The sequence below is a fragment of the Hippocampus zosterae genome, chromosome 2 (assembly GCF_025434085.1).
Source record: "Hippocampus zosterae strain Florida chromosome 2, ASM2543408v3, whole genome shotgun sequence".
Lineage (NCBI taxonomy): Eukaryota > Metazoa > Chordata > Actinopteri > Syngnathiformes > Syngnathidae > Hippocampus > Hippocampus zosterae.
Window position 1 is genome coordinate 25,840,736 of NC_067452.1, and position 21,158 is coordinate 25,861,893.

Sequence of the window (21,158 nt, forward strand, 5' to 3'; positions counted from 1 at the left end):
TGTAATACAGTGTGTCCCAAAAATAGTGTTTAGTAAGAAGTCTTGTAACAATGTCAGTTCTTGCTGAAAGGAGTGTAAAAACCATCTAAGCTGAATAAAATAAGCATCAGGGAAATTCACTGGTTACATCAGCAAAAGACAATGTAAAGGCATAAATTATAATTAAAATGAAGCATTGTTAAATAAAACAGATGAGATGGGAAAAAAATATTTCCAAAAAGTCTTTTCGGCGTCACCCTAAAATAATTCGAAACACAATGTTTAGTTTTATTAAATTTTTTTTTTCATGATGAAAAAGTCATAAACAATGCACTTGAAGAATTGAGTCTTTGTGAAAGCGCTGGTGAAGTAGATTCGTAGTTTGAATATGGTGACATTTTGATAAGTCCATTTTTATCTCTTTTTAACTTTAAACTTGAAGCCTATTAAATTTGAATTCGCTTAAAATCTTAATTACCACTCATGTTTCAAATTGTCTGGTTTTTGCTGTTTTTATACGTACTTCATTCAAGAAAAAAGTCACAGTTGTGAATCTTAGGTTTTTTCATAAATTCATTCGAATGCGAATCAAAGTTCAAGCAAATTGACATGGTTTTTATTTTTAACTCATTCCACCTACGTAAGTGGAATAGACAGCGTATTATTTTCACGAGGTCTCTAAAACAGGATTTCACAGATAAAGAGTGCGATTGATGACTGATTCGTTCAATTTCTTTCTACCCACAATCTTGCTGCTGTAGACTGTAAATTTCCCCAGTGTGGGACAAATAAAGGATATCTTATCTTAATTTCTTTGTGAACAACTTCTCGTTGTCTCTGAAGAGATTTATTTGGAAAGAGTCCTGAGCTGCTCCAGAAGTTGACGGAGTGCAGTGAGGGGAACCTCTCCACAACGGACCTCCTAGTAGTGCTCTTCTGCCTCCCAATGCTTCATCTCCAGGAGTACGGACGACTGCTGCTCAAACTGGCCACCTGCTTTGAAGTAGTAGGTCATCTCCTAGGACCGCCCGACACTAAGTGACGCGCAGAAATCGATTTACCTGTCACATGAGTGGCTCACCCTTAGTTGCTAGTTTTGCTCTGACCGCAGGTTTCATCACTGGTACATTTGGCTCCCGCTGCTCAACCCGTATTGTTTTGTGTTTTTTGTTGTTGTAAATTGTCCTTGGGTGTCTTGAAAGGCGCTTATAAATTAAATGTATTATTATTATTATTATCTGTCAATGTCACAGATGTACCCGAAATAGTCATAAATACTTGCAAATCAACTTGAACATGAAAAAATGTTTATAGGTGCGAGAGGTACGCAAGACCTGGCATCTGCCTTTTGCCTCTAAATTGTACCAGTACATTATATTCTCTAAATATTAAAGGGTCAAAACAACATTCAGCTGTATTTATGTATTCATATGGAGCAGACCCGAAGCGATAAAGCAAAGCGTACGGTCAGTGAATGAGGCAATCGATCATGGTCAACAGTCTCTTAAATTATCTACACTCTTCTTTATAATCACCCTTTTTATCAATATTCAGCTGAGGAAACTGCTGGCCTGAAAAATTTTGTCTAAAGATGAAACTTGTGTCTGCCTGCCGGTTGTGCTTGTTTTCTCAGTGCTCCAACGACTACCAACGACTGCAAGACAGCTGCTCCAAGTTTGAAGCTTTGGATCTTGTGCTGAAGAAAAAGAGGAAGGAAGCTGAATACACATTTCTCTTCTGGAAAGGCTTCCCTGGCAAGATGACGGTAAACGAGTCTGTTTCTTGTTGTAACTTCCACGTTTCTATAATAATATTCATCCATCCATCCATTTTTCGATCCGCTTCTCCTCACAAGGGTCATAGGGGGTGCTGGAGCTTATGCCAGCCGTCTTTGGGCAGTAGGCCGGGGACACCCTGAACCGGTTGCCAGCCAATCGCACTCATAATTACACCTAGGGACAATTTAGAGTGCTCCATTAACCTCGGATGCATGTCTTTGGAATGTGGGAAGAAACTGGAGTACTCAGAGAAAACCCACGCAGGCCCGAGGAGAACATGCAAACTCCACACAGGGAGGCCGGAGCTGGAATTGGATCCAGTACCTCTGCACTGTGAGGTCGACGCGCTAACCACTGGTCCACCAGGCTGCCCTAATATTATTCAATAATATTAAATACACATTTTAGGAATAAAACTCTCCTGCACCTCTGTTTTGAAACACTTCTGATACTCAATTTAAATGAATATCAAGTTTTATAAAGGATCGTCGGAGATAGGCACTCAGAAATAACGACAAGACACTTCTGGCTACCAACAATAGGCACTTTATTGGTCCCACACAGAAATGATAACATAGTTCAAACAAGTTGTATGAAGCTAAAGATGATATACTCTTACCGTATGCCATTAGGGTGGAGAGCCAACACCCTCAACAGAGTGAGCTTCAATACGAGCTGGGCGTTCGTACGCTAACCCACAGCAGACTCTGCTGAGGAGCATCGCTCCCCTCCTTTTATCCTCTAAAGTGTGTGCATCGGGAGGGGTGAGTGGCCATTCTCATCCCTCCCTACGCCACACTGTTTGTTGTGTAATCAAGTGGCATTGATCACAATCAAGTTTTGACAATTCAAGCAAAGCAGACTATGAAGTCGTCAAAGCAGGCTAAATAGTTTATCTCTGAAGTCGTCAAAGCAGGCTCCAGAGTCCATCTCTGAAGTTGCTTAGGCAAGCAAGTCACCAAGTCATGCAATCATCCCAAAGCAGTTTTTCACTGACAAGATATACATTGATTAAAGAAAACATCACAAAATATCTTAATATACCAACCTCATTTGTGATAAGCACTCAGGCCTATGATGCTATAGCTTTTTATTGTTGATCATTAGCTTGGTACAGGGGCGGCCCGGTAGTCCAGTGGTTAGCATGTCGGCTTCGCAGTGCAGAGGTACCGGGTTCGATTCCAGCTCCGATCTCCCTGTGTGGAGTCTGCATGTTCTCCCCGGGCCTGCGTGGGTTTTCTCCGGGTGCTCCGGTTTCCTCCCACGTTCCAAAAACATGCATGGTAGGCTGATTGGACGCTCTAAATTGTCCCTAGGTGTGAGTGTGAGTGCGACTGGTTGTTCGTTTCTGTGTGCCCTGCGATTGGCTGGCAACTGATCCAGGGTGTCCCCCGCCTACTGCCCGAAGACGGCTGGGATAGGCTCCAGCATGGGATAGGCTCCAGCACCCCCCGCGACCATAGTGAGGATTAAGCGGTTCAGAAAATGGATGGATGGATGGATAGCTTGGTACAGATAAGTGTCTTGTTTTTTGTTTGCTTGATATTGATTTGTTTTTAGGTTGTTGGTTATTTTTTTTTTCATTTACATTTGAGAACCACTAACATAGACAAACAATTCACACACTTTCACACTCATGGGCAGTTTGAAAACGTCAGTGAACCTATCATGCATACATACATGTCTTTCATTGAACTCATTCACTCTCAAAGACGTTTTTAAACATCTTTTCAGACTTGGTCCAGAATTGGCTGGTACTGAATGAGTTAATTGTATTTATTTCCCCTCAATTTGTTATTGTTAGGACTCTCTACGAAAGGCTCACCGCCGCCTCATCTGCGAGAGCAGCAACAAAGCTCTGACGCTGCAGAACGCTGGAAGGTTCTCTGTCAACTGGTTCATCCTTTTTAATGATGCTCTTGTTCATGCACAGGTCAGCTCCGCACAAACACACATGTGCATACACATGACCTTTCTTTCAATTATTGTAACCTTTAGTCTTTTCAAACATTTGTGTGTGCTTGCCCTCATGCTCTCAGGGCATGGCACCTTGTAAAAACCTGGTAAGTATGACGCTCTGTGTCATGACTGTGCATATGTTTGATTATGTGAGGACACGATGGGGTTTTGTTGACTTTGCCTGGGAAGGGGTGTGTGTTTAAAGGACACCTGATCATAATAAATAGTGTCTTGAGACTCTTTCCTAAGACCTGTCAAACGATTCTCAGCCAAGCGTAAACAATTGTGAACAGAGCCCTTGTTCCATACCTTCCATAATCAAAACATTGGTTGTGTGAGGTCGACCATATTTAGTCATATGACACAAAAAAAATCTGTTCGTAATCGATGTCAACTGATTCAAGCTTTTATTTGTTTACTGATAAGGGATTAGAGTGCTCCCCCTTTGGCCAAGCAATGGCACGTTTTCCCTTCTCTGCCCAACGTCAATTCCTCCCTTCCCTACCTTGCTGTCAGCTTTGGGCATGAAAGCTTGACCAACAGCAGTCATGTGAATCTGTTGGAAGTTAAAGGAGCATTTCCACTTGGCACGACTCATAATGCTTATCATCTGACTGACCTTCATCTCCTCCTGTCCCACAGTTCTCCACCCATCATGTCTTCCCCTTGGCCACGCTGTGGGTGGAGCCTGTTCCGGAGGACAACACTGGCCTGTGAGTGACTTCTTTTGAAATCAATCAATCAATTTATGATCAAAGATGTTTTCATTTCACCGACTGAATTTGGATTGGATCAACTTTATTGTCAGATGAACATGTGACATATGTAAATAATACAGTGACTTGTTCCATTGTCTTTGAGGAGTTACGGACTGAAGCTGATCACACCAGAAGAAATGTTCACCTTGTTAGCGAGTTCCGCCTTGGAGAAGGTAGATGAAATAAGTAAAGACTGTTCATGCGATGATGTATATGAAGATCTCGTGGAAGTCCTCATTTTCCTGTGTTCACTTGACAGGCGAAGTGGATCCGCTGCATCAACCAAGCAGTGGCTCAGGCCCTCGGCTTAGGTGAGGGACAAAAGTTTGAGCCTCCCATTTGTAGGAGTTCCACCTACACGTTTTACAAGGACGGACGGCTAAAAGAGGCCACGTATGAAGGCCGCTGGCTGGCCGGAAAGCCCCACGGAAGGTAGGACTTGCTGAATTTTCATTTTTTTCCAAGATTGTTGATTGGCATTGTCGCTCTTTTCAGAGGCATGATAAAATGGCCTGATGGGAGGATTTACACAGGGTCATTTAAAAATGGACAGGAGGATGGGTGAGTTTGAGTTAACATGATCATGGATGAGATGGGACATTTTGTCCTCACCATATTATTCTTTGTTTAGTTTTGGTGAATTTGTGGCTCCAAACAAGACCCTGAACAAAAACGATCACTATCAAGGTCACTGGAAGGATGGTAAAATGCACGGTGTGGGTACTTACAGGTGGGCGTGTTCTGCTTCAAGGAGGGAATGTTTGAATGTCATGATCTTTGTCTTATATTATGATGTTATACTCGGCAGTGAAAGAAAAGAATCACTGAATTATTGCAGATTTTAAAAGAGCTAATATCAGCCACTTAATCGGTCGGGCCCTTTTTACTTTGCACAGATATGCCAACACAGAGGTCTATGAAGGATCTTACCAGGACGGCTTGCGCCACGGCCATGGGATGTTGCGCAGTGGCAAACTCAACACCTCCTCACCCAGCGTATTCATTGGCCAGTGGGTACACGACAAGAAGACTGGCTATGGTGTCTTTGACGACATCACCAAGTACGTTGCAGCATCCATCGGAACGTGCTGGAGATTCTTGCTTAAATACACTGCCAAATGTGCGTGTGTGTGCGTGTGTGTGTGTGTGTGTGTGTGTCTGTTCGCTCTATCAGAGGCGAGAAGTACATTGGTATGTGGCAGGACAACATGCGGCAAGGCACCGGCGTCGTCGTCACGCAGTTCGGCCTTTACTACGAAGGATCCTTCAAAGACAATAAGATGATGGTAAGAGAAACAGTGAGAGAACGAGGAGAAAACACACCTTTACCATGCAGTGAAAATGTATCCACCGTGTCACACCGTTTACCGATAAAAATATTGGGAAGGTCCGGGACGACTCTCCCTTCCAAGAGTGAAAACTCAACTTATCCCTCACCCGCTCTCATGCGGTCAACATACAGTACGGGAATTTTGTTCAGTCAATGTGAGGAAGTTCTCACTACCTACATCTTTTATCATCCGCACCTCACTCATGGGCTCTTAGGCCTCGGCACAAACCCGACACACTTGATGTATGCAACACTGTACCTGACGGTACGGCGATCACGCACGGTTAGTGCTCCCACTCCGAGTTCCGAAGTTGCGGTGGGAAAGGGTTGGGTGGATCAAAACACATTTTTCCAGCAAAGGGTGCATACTATATTTTTGTTGCTAAGATTTAACGTTCCTACTTTGTATCATATGATATTTACAATTTCCTAAACAATGCACAGTTACAAAAAAAACATCTAAAGGTCTGTTAAATCTTTGGGTGTGCTTCAGCGTATGGTCGAAACATCGTTTTCTGATCAGTATTATTGAATTAGAATTAAGCACAATAATCCACCCATTTTTATCCATCTCGGCGTCAGAGAGCTGCTATTTTGTCCTGTACTGCCACTGTCGACTGAAATTGACGTCACGGTGTCCACAGGCTCGTCTTGCATACATAACATATCACCAATATTCAGGAAACTTGACAGTTAGATAAATGTGTTCTTTTCGGTCTTATATGAATGCAAGAAGACAATTTGCTCATAAAAACTGGCTTACAAACGATAACCCCAAACTACCCCCCCACCCCACAACCACCACCCCCTGCGACACGCACACACACACACAAAACAACTAAGACAAACATGGCATTCAGAGTGAGGTGTGGAATTATTTCTTTCAGGGCAATGGAATCCTTCTGTCTGAGGACGATACAACATACGAGGGAGAGTTCTCTGATGACTGGACCCTTAATGGCAAGGTGATTACCAAGTGTCCATCTGTTTTCTATTTATGTTTATGCTCACAATGGTTGCGGGAGAGCCATCGTCTGTCACAGCCGACTTTGGGCTTTGTGTTTGTCTTCATCTAGTAGAGATGCACCTCGACTGCGGGTTAAAATGCTCGCTTTTTTCATATTTTTTGTGTGCAGTGTCACTTTCCCCTATTCTGCTCGTGTCTTTTCCCTGCATTCCTATTCTAATCTCTCTTCTTGACTTTGTCAGTCTCCTAAAGTTCACAATCCATCCGGTTTCCCTCTTGTATGGCCACACGCTTCCACTTGGTCACATGTGTGATGCATCTCATGTTTATTCCAGAGAATTTGGGGTTCCTATTTATCCTAACCTATTTGCTCCATGATATTGAAAAAAATGTGTGTTATATGATGTTGGTGCTATATTACGGTATATATTATTTGGCTGCCGCTGCTCAACCCGTATTGTTTTGTGTTTTTTGTAAAGTGTCCTTGGGTGTCTTGAAAGGCGCTTATAAATAAAATGTATTATTATTATTATTATTGCAATGTATTGAACCTAAAGAAAAATAGATTTTTATTATCTAATTTTTATGTGGTAAAATAAGCAGGCGCAATGTAATCTGAGGTTAATTATTTGTCATAACTCAATTTTAGAAAATTTAAACATTCAGACAGTTTTATTTCTTTTAGTAATTCAATTTTCTACTTCTTCCTGGAAAGTTAAGAGCTAATTTGCATCCCTGAACAGTCGTTTCAGTTAACCTCAGCTGCTGTGTATGTTTGTGCTTACTTTTTTTTTTTTTTACTGCATTTCTGTACAACTGTTTTACAGTGTTATAATGAATTTGGTATCAATGAGTATCTCCAGGGTTGTTCCTTATTTGTTTGTCCAAACCAAGCTTTTGCTCTGAAAGGTTTATGTTGCATACCAAATTTTCATTTCTTGCCTTTCCCACCTCATCCATTCCTGTTTCGAAGGCCGTATTCTCCAACTTATTTTCTATCCGTACCTTCAACACAGGCACCAACCACCTTACGGCCACAACTCAGATTGGCCGCCTCAACAATAGAGGCACGGAACATGGTCCACTCGGGCTCAATGTGGACACCAGCAGTAAGGGATGCCGTCAAGCTGAAGAAGGAGTCCTATCGAGCCTTTATGGCCTGTGGGACCCCAGAGGCAGCTGACGGGTATCGACTGGCCAAGCGGACCGCGGCTTCGGTGGTCGCCGAGGCAAAAACCCGAGCGTGGGAAGAGTTCGGTGAGGCCATGGAAGCCGACTTCCGGACGGCTTCGAGGAAATTCTGGTCCACCATCCGACGTCTCAGGAGGGGGAAGCAGTGCACCACTAACACTGTGTACAGTGGGGATGGGGCGCTGCTGACTTCGACTCGGGACGTTGTGAACCGGTGGGCAGAGTACTTCGAAGACCTCCTCAACTCCACCAACACGCCTTCCTTGGAGGAAGCAGAGCCAGAGGACTCTGAGGTGGGCTCTCCTATCTCTGTGGTTGAAGTCACCGATGTGGTTAAAAAGCTCCTCGGTGGCAAGGCCCCAGGGGTGGATGAGATCCGCCCGGAGTTCCTCAAGGCTCTGGATGTTGTGGGGCTGTCCTGGTTGACACGCCTCTGCAACATCGCGTGGTCAACAGGGAGAGTGCCCCTGGATTGGCAGACCGGGGTGGTAGTCCCTCTTTTTAAAAAGGGGGACCGGAGGGTGTGTTCCAACTACAGAGGGATCACACTCCTCAGCCTCCCTGGTAAGGTCTATTCAGGGGTGCTGGAGAGGAGGGTCCGTCGGGAAGTCGAGCCTCAGATTGAGGAGGAGCAGTGTGGTTTTCGTCCCGGCCGTGGAACAGTGGACCAGCTCTACACCCTTAGCAGGGTCCTTGAGGGTATGTGGGAATTCGCCCAACCAGTGTACATGTGTTTTGTGGACTTGGAGAAGGCGTTTGACCGTGTCCCTCGGGGAGTTCTGTGGGGGGTGCTTCGTGGGTATGGGGTACCGAACCCCCTGATACGGGCTGTTCGGTCACTATACCACCGATGTCAGAGTTTGGTTCGCATTGCCGGCAGTAAGTCGGAATCGTTTCCAGTGGAGGTAGGACTCCGCCAAGGCTGCCCTTTGTCACCGATTCTGTTCATAACCTTTATGGACAGAATTTCTAGGCGCAGCCGAAGCGTTGAGGGAGTCCGTTTTGGGGGCCTCAGTATTACATCCCTGCTTTTTGCAGATGATGTGGTGCTGTTGGCTCCTTCAAACGGGGCTCTACAACTCTCACTGGAGCGTTTCGCAGCCGAGTGTGAAGCGGTTGGGATGAAAATCAGCACCTCCAAATCTGAAACCATGGTCCTCAGTCGGAAAAGGGTGGAGTGCCCCCTCCGGGTCGGGGGGGAGATCTTGCCCCAAGTGGAGGAGTTTAAGTATCTTGGGGTCTTGTTCACGAGTGAGGGCAGGAGGGAGCGAGAGATCGACAGGCGGATCGGTGCAGCGTCTGCTGTGATGCGGACGTTGTATCGGTCTGTCGTGGTGAAGAAGGAGCTGAGCCAAAGGGCGAAGCTCTCAATTTACCGGTCGATCTACGTCCCAACCCTCATCTATGGCCACGAGCTATGGGTCGTGACCGAAAGAACGAGATCCCGGATACAAGCGGCCGAAATGAGTTTTCTCCGCAGGGTGTCTGGGCTCTCCCTTAGAGATAAGGTGAGGAGCTCGGTCATCCGGGAGGGGCTCAGAGTCGAGCCGCTTCTCCTCCACATCGAGAGGAGCCAGATGAGGTGGCTTGGGCATCTGATTCGGATGCCTCCTGAGCGCCTCCCTGGTGAGGTGTTCCGGGCATGTCCCACCGGGAGGAGACCCCGAGGAAGACCCAGGACACGCTGGAGAGACTACGTCACCCAGCTGGCCTGGGAACGCCTCGGGATCCCCCGGGGAGAGCTGGAAGAAGTAGCTAGGGAGAGGGAAGTCTGGGCTTCCCTGCTAAAGCTGTTGCCCCCGCGACCCGGCCCCGGATAAGCGGTAGATAATGGATGGATGGATGGATGGACCTTCAACACACCTGCTCCAAATCATGTAGCAATTAAACTAATCTCGCTTTGTCCTGAATAATGTAAATTAGTTTTTAGACTTGTATTATGGTTGTGCCCATTTCTCATTTCATGATTCTGTCTGAGACATTTTTGACATTCGGCGCACTGTTGCCATTTCTTGGAGCCAACACTACACTTACTCCTCCTCTAAAGAGATAATTCATTCGGTGTCGCATCTGAACTGTCACATTCCTTTCCATTTTAGTTCACATAATTAGTATAATGATCACATGACAGTGACAGTTTTCACAAATCTCTGACCTTAGGGAGTGCTGACGATGGCCAATGGCGATTACCTGGAGGGATCCTTCAGTGGTGAATGGGGCGCTGGTCCCAAAGTAACTGGCTCCTACTTTAAGCCGCATCTGTTTGAAACTGACAAGGACAAGATTCAATCTGTGTAAGTTCACCTTTAATTACTTGAATGTGCCAAGTGTGTAATATAAATGTAAATACAGTCGGACCTCTTTTCAACGTATCCCAGTTACGTTTTTGCGCCTTATACATGAAAACAATTATAAAATAGGCCATTCCTTGAAAGTGTGCCTTATACTCCGAAGTGCCTTTATAGTGCGGAAAATACGACACTTTATCCCTAACCTATCCATAGTCTGAATCACTTTTCCTCAATATTACTATAATTTTAATCTTGTAAGACACTTCTCCTAGCTAACATACGAGATACTGTAACGACCATAGCAATCATTTCCTGTTTACTTGCTTAGTTTACCAGAGTAGCTTGCGTGGCTTGTGCACACATCGGCTACAAGCTAAGTTTCAAAGTCAACAAGAAGCTGTAGCATCCATTGACGAAAAATCCATTTCAATTCCAAGCGGCGACTCTCGGTTCCAAATACGCATCGGCGCTCCTCTCTCCTCATCCTCAACTTCAGCAGCCATCCATCCAGCCGCACCAACGCCAACTGTCCAACAGCGCCAATATATCCACTGAACAAAACGGGATTGTGAAAAATGCTGCCCATTACAGGCGCAAAAAACACATGCGCCCCAGGTCTGTCCAGCACCGACAGTCAATGGCGCCGACATTCCTCCCAATTAAAATCTGTGCTGGTACAGGCATGCTGCCGAGAAGGCGCAACCACCAAGCACAGATACTTTTCCTTTTTTAGTTGGCTGGTCTCTCGATGTAATCGACAAAATTTTTTCGACGAAAAGAGCGGGCAGTGGGGAGCCTGCTTGCCCTCCAGGGACACTTGCTGCCGGATACGCCCTGGATCCATGGAGAGAGTGGAGACCGGTGTGCCTGACAGTACTGTCCGTGGAGGATGTGGAAGACATCTACATTATTGGCCTTTTGATAACAGGTATGCTGCTGTTTGGTGTTGGCAGCTTGCTGTTCTATCGCAAAATTCAACCGACGGGAGCGGCTCTATTGGACGTGAAGAAGCTGCCGGTCACTCTGGATGGCTTGGCGCGAATGTCCAACACTCAGACTCAAGCGGTGACTGAGCTCAATCGCAGCAATATTGTTGCGGTTTTGGAGCGACTCCGCGCGATTGAAAATACCATGGAGACGTTGGAATCCACGCTGCTGAAAGAATTTTCTGATTCGACTGATCGGCGCCAGTGATGAGATACAGACCAAGGACTCAAGGCTGTCTGGAATTGTTGGCGGCCGTCTCTCCAAAACAAACAATGCTATCTGGCCTTTCCCCTGAATGGAAATACGCATGGAGTCTAGGGCCCCCACCACAACCCCCCTCCTTCTCGGCCATGGACTGATAAGCCGGGACTGTCTTCATGATGAGCAGACCTCGACGAAGCAGCTATGACCTGTACACGCATACACATACACGACTGGACAACCACACGAACCACACGCACATACACATCCTTGTTATCACCGTCTTCATCGCTCCGATTCTTTTTCCCCCATGACGTGGTTCGATAATGCGGAGCGCAACAGGGACCGTGCAGCTGGTCAGGCCGGCCGCGTCGCGGTTACCCTACGCCCCCCCCCCCCTTCCCATTCATCCTCCCCTTTATACATGTTATGTCTTGTGACTTGTTGTAAGTGTCATATGCTTATTCATGTGCTCAGGTCTTTTTTTATCCTGGACTTAAATTATCCTCGGAAGAGGATAGTTAGAGCGTGTTTTTTTTTTCCCCTCTCCCTACCCAGCATTTTTCCTTTCTGAATTATGATTATAATTTCCCCATTGCGGGACAAATAAAGGATATCTTAATCTTGACAAATGTCGTGGCCAAAAAACGCTGAAAACAGTCCATATCAGGTCCACACGATGAAACAACAAACCATGTGACAAAACAAAAAGACAAAAACAACAAAAAAGCAAGGCTCTTGAAGAGTGCTTGCCGAAGGCTGCCTACTCGGGCGCCATCTTGGGTGAAAAAAAATATACATATACATGTAAGACGTCTACCTTATTGGAGGCTGTCATTACTGACTTAGGAGCGAAACCGCAACATGTTTAGCAGGCAGTTGTAGCCAGCCAAAGCTCGTTGCTAGGATTGCTATATAGCAATCTGCTGAGGTAAGACCGGTGTCTTACCTCAGCCTGCTGACTATCCACTTCCAGCTAACATAGCCTTGTGAAGCTTGATGGGATGGTCATCGCCATTCACTTATTAGAAAAATTTAAAAATCTGTGATTTTCAGTTTTGTGTTTTGATCAGGCTCAAAATACTGAAAAGTGCTTGTGTAGTTTGAACGAATAACCACTACCCAGCATTCCTTTCAGGGCATTTTTCCGGTGTCCTTATTAATAATTATGCATTTGTCGTAGTTACTTTATTCAAGTGTCACCAATAGCCGACTTCATTTTGCAGACTGCGATAGACGGCCCTTTCATTAAAATCATTTCTAACCCAAAAACCCAAAAATTTGAATTCTTCACAATTCTAAACATTACTTTTTCCTTAGAGTTGTATTATGAATGTGTTGGGCAAGATTGGAACGTGTGTGTTTTATTTCATGAAACCATGACTGTGGATGGTATGATTAATAGTGACTTTTCAGCCATTTTTGCTTGCTGTGGTCTCAATGAGTTAAGATTTTGATTGACTGACTGCAAGAAAGTCCTTTACTAAATACAGAATCAGTGAGAGTTTGCATTCAGATTAGTTATTTTTTCTTAAACTATTTAGTTAATATGAATATATTGTGGCAGAATTTCAATTGATCTGAAAAGACTGCATTCATGTGAAAATGTCACAGGTATAAAAATTTTCCCCTAGATGTGGCGTGTTCCGGGGAACCCTTGGCCACCACGTAGCTCCATCCCTGATTTGTGTTGTTGTTACAGATGTTGTGCCTAATGTTCTCTCATGGCTGAGACAGATGGTCCTCCTACACATCCCGTATTTGATAGATTTCTGATGCATGTGCTTCTTTATCGATTAATTGTTGTAAAGTGTCTTGAGATATCCTCTGTTATCACCATATAAGTGAAATTGACTTTACTTAAGTGTGTATTTGTGTGTTTTAAATGTGTCAGGAAGCTGGGCCGTCTGTGTGTGAGCGCTGAGGAGAAGTGGCAGGCTGTGTTTGACGAGTGTTGGTGCCAACTCGGCTGTGAGTCGCCTGGCCAAGGAGACATCCGCAAGGCATGGGACAATATTGCAGTGGCCCTCACTACCAACCGACGACACATTCTGGACAGGTGCATGGTCCCTTGTTGTTGTTGAGCCTCAGACACTTTATTCTTTTACTTCTGTCATATTCAAATTGACAAATGTGTGTGCATTTCTCAGTCCAGAACGTCTGTCTCGAAGTCATAGCAGAACTCTGGAGAGTTTAGAGGTTATCCCTCAGCATGTAGGCCTCATTACAATGGAGCGATATCACACTATCCATCGTTACCTCATGAAGGTATAGCCCCTTTGAGCATACGGTCACCTACATTGGAACCCCTAAAGTCATTTGCCCCTGAGAATTCTACCCTCCCTTACAGCGCTGTGGAAAAGTATTTGTCCTCTTTCTGAGTTCTGTGTTCTTTACATATTTATGACACACAAAGGTTTCAGTTCATCAAACCAATTTTAATATCACACCGAAACAACCCAAGGAAATACAAAATCTAGTTTCTAAATGCCAATTTAATTTATTTAGGCATAAATACTTTTTCACAGCACTGTACAGTAAAATGTCTCTAATCACATGTAGTTGGAACATTATTATCCATACATCATTTACATGAAGTCTGCCCGGCGTTGTGCTTGTTTTCTGGTTTCTATGCGGCAAAAGAAGGACTAACCTCCTGAGCACAGAACAAGACTATATTGTGTGCTGATAATACATGGAGTCATTCATCCTGTGCGAACACACATACACTCATGAATAATATGGAAACAATCACCAAAGAAAAAAATAATTACAAGAGCAGCACTGTGGAGGAAATCAAATATACCACTATTTATGATTATTCAATTAATCTAATCTCTAAGTAAGACGGTTATCGTCATAGAATGGCAATGATTGGGCACTAGGATGCATTTCTTATGGGGGAAGGTGATTGTTAATGACCACTGGGGTTCCATTGTCCTAAGCCTTTCTGCTGATAACCAATCGAGCTGGCATAAAACGTTTTTTGTCCTCTTCTCAGGCATGTGACACACCACTTCACCCACTAGGCAGGCTCGTGGAAGCCTTGGTGGCAGTCTACAGGATGACGTATGTTGGGGTTGGCGCCAACCGTCGACTCCTGCCCCAGGCTGTCATTGAGTTGAAATCTTATCTTAACCGAATCTTCCAGGTTGTAAGGTAGTACCCTGAGATTCCAGTCATGTCCGTTTTATTGCTATAGCACCAGTTCACAATAGAAGTGACCATAAGCCACTACACATTGAGCAGGTCAGGAACTCATTCATCACATATTAGAGAAAGTCAACTGAACCCAAGCACATGGCAATGGAAGCAAACTCCTTCGAAGAAACTTCAAACATCAGGCTCTTTGAAGCGGCTGTCTGTCTTGGCTGGTTGGGTTGAGATGGAGATGGAGACAGAGGCAGAGGAGAGGGACCGATGAGAGTGAGAAGAAAACAAGATAGAGGGGTTGTGTGAATGGCAATAGCACAAGAGAACAATAAGCACAACAACAGCCATATCAACAACGTTAACGGTCCGCTTCCAACACAACTGTCCCCAGTCTTGCCACGACCAGAACAGCAATTGAAATTGTTCTGAAATGTTATTTGTGGTGTTACATATATTTTTTTTCTTGGTTTGCATGGGAACTCTGTGCAGATTTCTGTTCCCAGACTTGCCAGAAGATGGCGGTATAATTCGCGAGCCAGTCGACCTTCAGGAGAAGGAGTCGGACGTCAAAGGTGAAAGGTTGTCTGAACAAGAAGCCTCCAAACAGAATCAGACCCTGAAGATGGAGTGGTCCTACCGCAGCCACATGGTGAGCAGCTTGGCCCTGCTGCTCCCTGTCCTGTTGCCCCGCCTGTACCCGCCACTCTTCACCCTCTACGCGCTTGACAAGGAGCGAGAAGACGATGTCTACTGGGAGTGTGTCCTCCGCCTCAACAAGCAGCCTGATTTGGCCTTGCTTGCCTTTCTGGGAGTCCAGCAGTATGTCTCGCAATATAAAAGGACTGTTGCAAGAGTCGGTTGTATGCTCTTTTAAGTCTTTCCCTCATTTCTTGTCAGGAAGTTTTGGCCTCTTTCAGTCTCCATGCCAGCACCAGCGGAACATCTGCAGGTAGTTTGGGTTGTTTGGTTTTGGTTCTGGGCATACAGTGCGGTGAAATTGTATTTGCCCCTTTCTTAAATTTATCATGTACCTTAAATTTATCATGTACCGGTATCATTTATCATGTACCGAGGTTTCAGTTCATCAAACCAATTTTAATATCCCACGGAGATTACCCAAGGAAATGCAAAATGCAGTTTCTAAATGCCAATTTGATTTATTAAGGCACAACAAAAATCCCACAATACCCTGGCCAAATCCTTTTTAACGGGACTGTACATTTCCAGAAATGTAACAGTGTTTGTGTGGGCGTGTCTCATCCAGGTTCTGTCGACAACCAAGGATATTTGCTTTGCTTCTGCAGTAGAAACACTGCAACAAATAAGGTTTGTCCTGTTTAGCAATTACTGCTGCACTGGTACCAAATGATAATGATAAAGCAAAATTGCACTATTGCAAATCATAAACATTAGAGCTATCATCTGATTTTCTGTCTAAAATGTACAAGCAAAATAGATTTTTCAAGTTTTTCATGCACTTATCAAAAGAAAAGTGGGCAAATATGCCATACCTAATGCAAATATTCATGTATATTGTAACATTTCAAATGCAAGCAAGTTCAAGAAATAACAGTGGGGCACATACGGTAAAACTCTTCCTGTAAAACCTAAACACTTAAGAAGAATAACGCACACTGTACATTTTAATACAGCATGTAGTTCGTGTTATAAGGAGCTTCATTTGTCCTTGGTTTTTTCAGCACAACGTTCACCCCATCAGACAAGCTGCATGTGATCCAGCTGACCTTTGAGGAGATCACAAAAGAAGTGCAGTCCCTGCTCAAACAGGACTTTCTATGGTCCATGGATGACCTATTTCCTGTTTTCCTCTATGTTGTGTTGCGTGCTCGGTGAGTGCCCACTTTTGTTTTTCCATTAAGATTAAGATTAAGATATCCTTTATTTGTCCCGCTATGGGGAAATTATAATCAGAATTCAGAAAGGAAAAATGCTGGGTGGGGAGAGGGAAAAAAAAAAACCCACGCTCGAACTATCCTCCTCCGAGGATAATTTAAGTCCAGGATAAAAAAAGACCCTAGCACATGAATAAGCATATGACACTTACAACAAGTCACAAGACATAACATGTATAACGGGGAGGATGAATGGGAGGGGGGGGGGGGTAACCGCGACTTTATGGACTTGTTTGTAAAAGTAGCTTCCTTGTTGGACAAAGATTAGCATTTACATACTTTTGTCTAACATACAAGAATCAGGAACCTTGGATCAGAGGTCAACCTGATCGAAGATCTGATGGACCCCTGCATCCAGCATGGAGAGCACGGAATCATGTTCACCACTCTGAAGGTAACCATGACGCACCATAATACAGTGGTACCTTGATTGACAAGTTTTATTCATTCCGTGTCCATGACCACGCTCTTACTGCAATTCATTGTGTCACAAATCAACTTTCCGCATTGAAATGAATTGAAATGCATGTTTTTAATAAGACTGATATGCCCCTTTAGTTTTTCTCAAACCTTTACACCAAGTATTATCTAAAAATAATAAACATTGAGGTCTCTGCGTACCAACATCATGACCAATATTAAAATACAGTCGTGTAATAAATCTAAGTGTTCATGAAAATAATATTATAAATGACCATAACATTAGGCATTTAAACATTAACACTGTGCTTAAATATATGAAAATTGTGTAAAAAAGTGAAACACAGATGAACTGTATTTGGGCATTGATACTTTCACGTACCACTTGAATGAGTCGTGATTAGTCGCACTTTGAGAATCACTGCTTTATATAATCCAAGAGGGACAGAGGTGCTTTGATTCAAGTAACAGCTGCGTGTGAACAAAAATGTTCATTTATTTACTGACAGTAGTTGTCATACAAAACTGAATAATGCCCTATCATTAAATATAAAGTGATCCCAATTGTTACAACTTGAAAGACGATAGCCAATTTATAAAGAAAACAAGTACACTAGTGGCCCAGAAATGCCACAGGCCATAAGGCTAACATGTGCCTGTTTTATGGGGAATGAGGGCACATTACAATGCATCTTAAGAGTATTAAACACTCATACAAATGCCATCTATCAGAACGTGCAATATATATTGAATACATTTAACTCGTCTGCAGTTCAGTAATTAAGACTGCTCCAATATAATACACGAGGTGCAGAGACTCACTGCAAACATCAAATCGCAGCCAACACTGAAGATGAATTTAGTGTTGTCACTGATGAGTGCAGCTGGTGATGTTGCTGGGATTCGGTAAGCCTCCATCCGGTAGACTACCTAGTCAAGTACAACTTTATTGTCAAATGTGCTGTATGTGCAACAGTTTCAAACTCATGGCCCCGGGGCCGATCCGGCCGGCCACGTCATTTTATGTGGCCAGCGACAGCAAATCATGTGTGTCAACTTTCATGATCATTGCCAAAATCTGTACCGAAATGTCAAGTTGTCATGTGTAATAAATAACGTTGTGATTTTGCAAAAATGTTGTTACCCGGTTTGCACTCACTTGAACAAAATTGAACAAACAGAGGTCCAACAAACAAATAGTTGCCTGATTATTACTACAAATATTATTATTGTTGATAAAACTGCATTAGAGAAATAACATGGGCAGATTCGGAATCTGTGCAAAAAATGATCGAGAAAATTTACTTTTATTTCTGATTTAAACTTTTTTTAACTTGCTGAGCAGTGCTCTCGGCCATTAAAAAGACAAATGGCACTTTCAAAAACAAACATTAATGTGGTCGTAGAATAAAATTTAAGATGTATTTTTTTCTTTCTCAGCATCCCATAAAATGCAAGCACGAAACAATCAAGGTTATCCTTGCCTTCACTTTCTCAAGTGATGGCGGCAACATGCTGTGGAGTTTCCTTCAGCCATCTTGTGCTGGCCCCTAAGTCCATTTTTTTTTCAACGCAGAGCAGAAAAGAATGACCAAGCATTGTCTTGTTTTTTTGAAAATCTCTAAGTTGGGGCAATCATAAATCAAAATACCGTTTGCTAAGTGACTCTGTGCAAGGTCCTAAAAATCCTTCCAACGCAATGGGATGTTCCGTGTCCTCCCGCAGGCCTGTTACTACCAGATCCAGCATGAGAGGATCACTTAATGCAGCAGCAACAGCAGCTTCGTTCACTGACACGTGCGCTGTGACTCCTCCCCCGTCACCAGACTGTCACGGGGGCTCAGCTGAAATCGCTAAGTGCTCCATCTGCTGCTGACATTTATAGGAGACCACCTTCCCCCCCTTTGTGACTGCGAGCGGCTGCCGGTGTTGTAACCGCCATATCCACCTCTTCAAACTGTCACCTGTCTTGACAGTTTCCTGGGTTAAATCCAGAGGTGCGCAGCATTGTCACCAAGGAGGACAATTGAGAGTGCCCAACACAACAGTAATTGCTCTTCTCTTGTGTCAAAAGACATGATTCAACCTACAGACTCTCAGTGGGATATTTGCCGGCTTTCAAACAATTCAAGCCATATTTCTAACCAAACGGTGCTTTATATACCAAACAGTGGTTGAAAGCATACTGAAGTTTACACAACTGACTCACATCTCGTGCATGCAAGTGGTGCTGAAGCTGCATTTACTGCTCGGCTCCAGTTCTCACAATGGTCTTTTTCGAAGCATTCACTGCACAGATTGTTTAGTCATTGTGTTGTGCATCGCGGCTTTGTCCTAAAAGAGCTTGAGAGGGATTATTTTGTGTTCTCCAATGATTTAACCATGGAAGTGATTTCGGCCACTGCTGGGACCTTCCCGTAAATGACACTAAAAATGCAATTTTTACTCAGTTCACATCTTTTTCAACTTGCCGGATAAGCTGTGTACAGACTTGAATACAAAATGTCTACACACCGCTACTCATATGCCAGGTTTTTGCGGTCTGAAGAAAAAAAAAATACTAGAGGCATCATGATTAATCACTTTAAAATGTTTCCACCGTAAATGGACCTCTAACCTGTACAGCCCATTTGGAAATTTTGTTTTAATCTATTTCAAGAGGAGAATTCAAAATAACTGAAATAATGTGGTTCCACAATTGTGCATACCCTCTTATAATTGTGTATGTGGCTATGTTCAGAATTAAGCAGTCACATTTAAACTCATGTTGAATGGGAATACAATACAATACAATACAATACAATACAATACAATACATGCTGATTTATATAGCGCTTTCACAACAGCGGCAGCTGTAACAAAGCGCTTTGCAAAACAGTTAACATAAAGTAAAATAATAAACACAACACATAACATAAAACATGGACAGTCATGCAGTTCTAACCACTTTTCCATCACACACTTTGTTGTTTGAAGCAGTTTGAGATGAAAGAGAGAATCAAAGTGTCCTTTAACCAGTGGATCAGAGACATCATGCTCAAAATGTGCACACGTCGGCTACAAGCTAAGTTTCAAAGTCAACAAGAAGCTGTAGCGTCCATTGACGAAAAAAGAGATTGGTTCACTTCTCCTGTCCCATGGAAATCCATTTCAATTCCAAGCGGCGACTCACGGTTCCAAATACGCATCGGCGCTCTTCGCCAACGCTCCTCTCTCCTCATCCTCAACTTCAGCGGCCATCCATCCAGCCGCACCAACGCCAACTGTCCAACAGCGCTGACATAGCCACTGAACAAATCGGGGTTGTGAAAAATGCTGCCCATTACTGGCGCAAAAAACACAAGCGCCCCAGGTCTGTCCAGCACCGACAGTCAATGGCGCCGACATTCCTCCCAATCAAAATCTGTGCTGGTACAGGCGTGCTGCCGAGAAGGCGCAACCACCAAGCACAGATACTGCTCCTTTGACGAATGTCGTGGCCAAAAAGCGCTGAAAACAGTTCATATCAGGTCCACACAATGAAACAACATGTGACAAAACAAAAGACAAAAACAGCAAAAAAGAACAAAAAAGCAAGGCTCTTGAATAGCACTTGCCGAAGGCTGCCTACTCAGGCGCCATCTTGGGGGGGAAAAAAAATCAATCAAGAATCAGCACATACCTGCTACAATTTAACGTGCTTCCTATTAAACCCAAAGCTCAGATGTTTTAGCAAGTTTTCCTGACATTTGTTGTTACTTCGGAGCAGAAACCGAAAGGTTTTATGTAAATACAGTTTTTTTATTGTTAACTATTCCCTCCATTTTGTCCCCCAGTTTCAACTCAAGAAAAACATCAGAGCATGACGGAGGGATGTTGTCTTTGTACCAAATATACTTTTTAAATTTTGGCGATAACTGGCTTGTTATTCAAATTATTAACATCGGTTCATTCTTGAGCAGGAGCAAACGTTCCGATTCAGCTTTTATCTGAAAGCGTAACACAATATCTTGTTCAATAAGAGTGGCTAAAACTTTATTTTCAATTGCAAATTCAGGGTCCTGCTGTGTTATAATTGGCAGCTGTTTCTAGACTCATTTGCTACAGAACGGTGTCCATAAGAAATTTCTCCTACAGAAACACATTCTTTTTTTTATTGAAGGGACTTTACTAAGTACTAAGGGATTCAGTGAAATGACCATTTAAATCAAGCATCAACTACTGTCCACTTAGCAGTTGCAAGACAACATGG

The 21,158-nt window shown here is 43.7% G+C and overlaps 1 protein-coding gene across 5 annotated transcripts in view; it reads left to right on the top strand.

Annotated features, from left to right (window-relative positions):
- als2b (alsin Rho guanine nucleotide exchange factor ALS2 b) overlaps positions 1-21,071 on the top strand; it is a 29,238-nt gene extending 8,167 nt beyond the window's left edge. For 2 of the 5 annotated variants that reach the window (XM_052057817.1, XM_052057818.1), the window contains exons 13-33: positions 823-985; positions 1,613-1,744; positions 3,562-3,690; positions 4,359-4,429; positions 4,581-4,647; positions 4,734-4,906; positions 4,970-5,035; positions 5,106-5,204; positions 5,371-5,535; positions 5,649-5,760; positions 6,692-6,769; positions 10,123-10,256; positions 13,336-13,500; positions 13,592-13,709; positions 14,443-14,600; positions 15,084-15,413; positions 15,492-15,543; positions 15,859-15,920; positions 16,295-16,444; positions 16,805-16,901; positions 18,653-21,071. In XM_052057817.1, the coding sequence (XP_051913777.1) occupies positions 823-985; positions 1,613-1,744; positions 3,562-3,690; positions 4,359-4,429; positions 4,581-4,647; positions 4,734-4,906; positions 4,970-5,035; positions 5,106-5,204; positions 5,371-5,535; positions 5,649-5,760; positions 6,692-6,769; positions 10,123-10,256; positions 13,336-13,500; positions 13,592-13,709; positions 14,443-14,600; positions 15,084-15,413; positions 15,492-15,543; positions 15,859-15,920; positions 16,295-16,444; positions 16,805-16,901; positions 18,653-18,691 (2,560 nt within the window). In that variant the 3' untranslated portion in view covers positions 18,692-21,071. Of the gene's footprint in view, positions 1-822; positions 986-1,612; positions 1,745-3,561; positions 3,691-3,796; positions 3,821-4,358; positions 4,430-4,577; positions 4,648-4,733; positions 4,907-4,969; positions 5,036-5,105; positions 5,205-5,370; positions 5,536-5,648; positions 5,761-6,691; positions 6,770-10,122; positions 10,257-13,335; positions 13,501-13,591; positions 13,710-14,442; positions 14,601-15,083; positions 15,414-15,491; positions 15,544-15,858; positions 15,921-16,294; positions 16,445-16,804; positions 16,902-18,652 lie in introns of all 5 variants that reach the window. The other 3 variants (XM_052057814.1, XM_052057815.1, XM_052057816.1) reach the window with 3 other exon arrangements.
- Positions 21,072-21,158: the final 87 nt, after the last annotated feature.